Source organism: Echinops telfairi, unplaced genomic scaffold (assembly GCF_000313985.2).
Source record: "Echinops telfairi isolate 266 unplaced genomic scaffold, ASM31398v2 ScPeMD7_17;HRSCAF=63, whole genome shotgun sequence".
Lineage (NCBI taxonomy): Eukaryota > Metazoa > Chordata > Mammalia > Afrosoricida > Tenrecidae > Echinops > Echinops telfairi.
The window spans coordinates 5,686,621-5,688,705 of NW_022103914.1; the positions used below are offsets into that span (position 1 = coordinate 5,686,621).

The 2,085-nt window shown below is 42.3% G+C and overlaps 1 protein-coding gene across 1 annotated transcript in view; it reads right to left on the reverse strand.

Annotated features, from left to right (window-relative positions):
* RNF168 (ring finger protein 168) overlaps positions 1-2,085 on the reverse strand; it is a 34,525-nt gene that overhangs the window by 21,375 nt on the left and 11,065 nt on the right. Inside the window, exon 3 of the mRNA XM_004712329.2 lies at positions 99-278. Coding sequence (XP_004712386.2) covers positions 99-278 — 180 coding nt within the window. The remainder of the gene's footprint in view (positions 1-98; positions 279-2,085) is intronic.

Below are 2,085 nucleotides of genomic sequence, written 5' to 3' on the forward strand. Positions count from 1 at the left end.
TTCTACTTATGGTATTTCTCTATACTTCTTTGGTTATTTGGAAACCACTTAGTCAAAGTAATAAAAATGTTAATAGTTCAAGTTCCCCTATAACTTACAATAGTAATGCTTAGTTTTCTTGCCAGCTCTTCATCACTTTGCAGTTGCTCCTCCAGCTCTCTTTGCCTCTCTTCTGTTCGCCTTTTCTCTGCCTCCTCCTCCTCTGCCAGCAGCCGCTGGATGTAGTCCTCACTGACTCGGTGTTCCTGCTCCGCGGTGGCTCTTCGCTCTGCCTCCAACTGAGAAATGATTAACACACATCACCCCTTTTCTGAAATTTTTTTAGTATACCTGCAATATTTCATAGTAAGCGGACTTAAATTTTTCTTTAAAGGAACAAATGAGCAAACTATGATATCTGGAGGTAAATTCCAACAGAAAAATTCAAGAAAACTCCTTGAAGAGGCTGTGCCCGATCAGTCTAACTTAACTTTGTTCATATCCCCATGCCTCCTCTGCTTAATCCTTACCACATTTGGTTCTTTCGCTAATGCAGTGCCATGTTGACTGACTCGGGCCCGAGTTCAGGGACAGAAGCCTAGCAAAAAGGGATGGAATAATAAATCAATGAGAGTAACTGGAGTCCGGGTCGCCACTCTCCTCACACTGTGGGCATGAGTGGAACAGATGTTGAAGAGACTTCACGACCCGCCATCATAATAACCACCTCTGACTTACTGCTGAGGGAGGTAAGGCATGAAAAAGAAACAGCTTTCTCAGGTAAGTGAAAGAAGTAGGATTCCACTGAGATATTCACATTATACTACCTGAAAACCAGCACAAGAACTACGCTGGCAATAAAAAGAATCTGGGTCAGGAATAAGCCCTTGAGACAGTTAAGAGCACGAGCCATGAAGGAAAGCTTACTCAAGAAATTTTGTGTTTCCTCACTGATAAAGGAAAGCCATAGGACGAGACCGTCAGTCCTCTTCTCCCTGCTGTGTATGCAATCTGAAGTGGTCAACTGGCAAAGAAATGGAACGAGAACTGTGCATGAAACGAACCCTTACACTCACACCTTTGGAAGGCCAGTTGCTTACAACTTTCCAGTTAGTTGAGGTAGTTTGAGTTAGGTTTTATTTATGGTCAAAAATGTCTTAATAAGGCCTATTCTCTCTATATTGCTATGTACATGAAATTTTGCTTTAAAGACCTTTACTTAGCACCATGCTTAGACAATATAGGAGCCCTGGTACAATACTGGTTAAGAGTTAAGCTGCTGACTGCAAGGTCAACGGTTTGAAACCATCAGCTGGCTCTGAGGGAGCAAGATGGGGCTTTCTACTCAAATAAAGTTATAGTCTCAAAAACTTATAGTGCCAGTTCTATACTGTCCTGGAGGGTCGCTATGAGTTGGCATTGACTTGATGGCAGTGAGTTTGGCTTTGGTTTTAGACAATATGCTGACAATTATGAATTAAAATAATGACTTACTTTTTATTAGTTCCAGATTGGCACAGTTCAACACAGTAGTCACTAGCTACCTGTGGCAATTAGGCACTTGAAATGTGGCTTATCTGAAGTGAGATTATGTCTGTAGGGTAAAAAGATTTTAAAGCCTTAATAAGAAAAATAATGTCTCTCAATTTTATCTGTAACTTTCTATGTCAAGGAGGTTTAAAAAAACTCTTGGAAAAATGGGAGTTAAAAATACAATGAAATATGAAGGGATCAGGTATCAAGCATCAAGGAACAAGAATCACATCATTGTGAATGAGGGGGAGGAGTACAAAGTGGGGACCCAAAGGCCATCTGTGGGCAACTGGACATTCCCTTACATTACGGTCTCAGGGAGGAGACAAGCCAGTCAGGGGACAGTGTAGCAACGATGAAACATACAACTTTCCTGTAGTTCTTAAATGCTTCCTCCCCCAAACTATCATGATCCCATTCTAACTTACAAATCCAGCTGGGCCAGCGGATGTTCACTGGTACAGATAGGAACTGGAAGCACAGGGAATCCAGGGCGGATGATCCCTTCAGGTCCAGTGGTGAGAGGGGTGATTATCAGAAGGGTGGAGGGAAGGTGGGGTAGAAAAGGGGAAC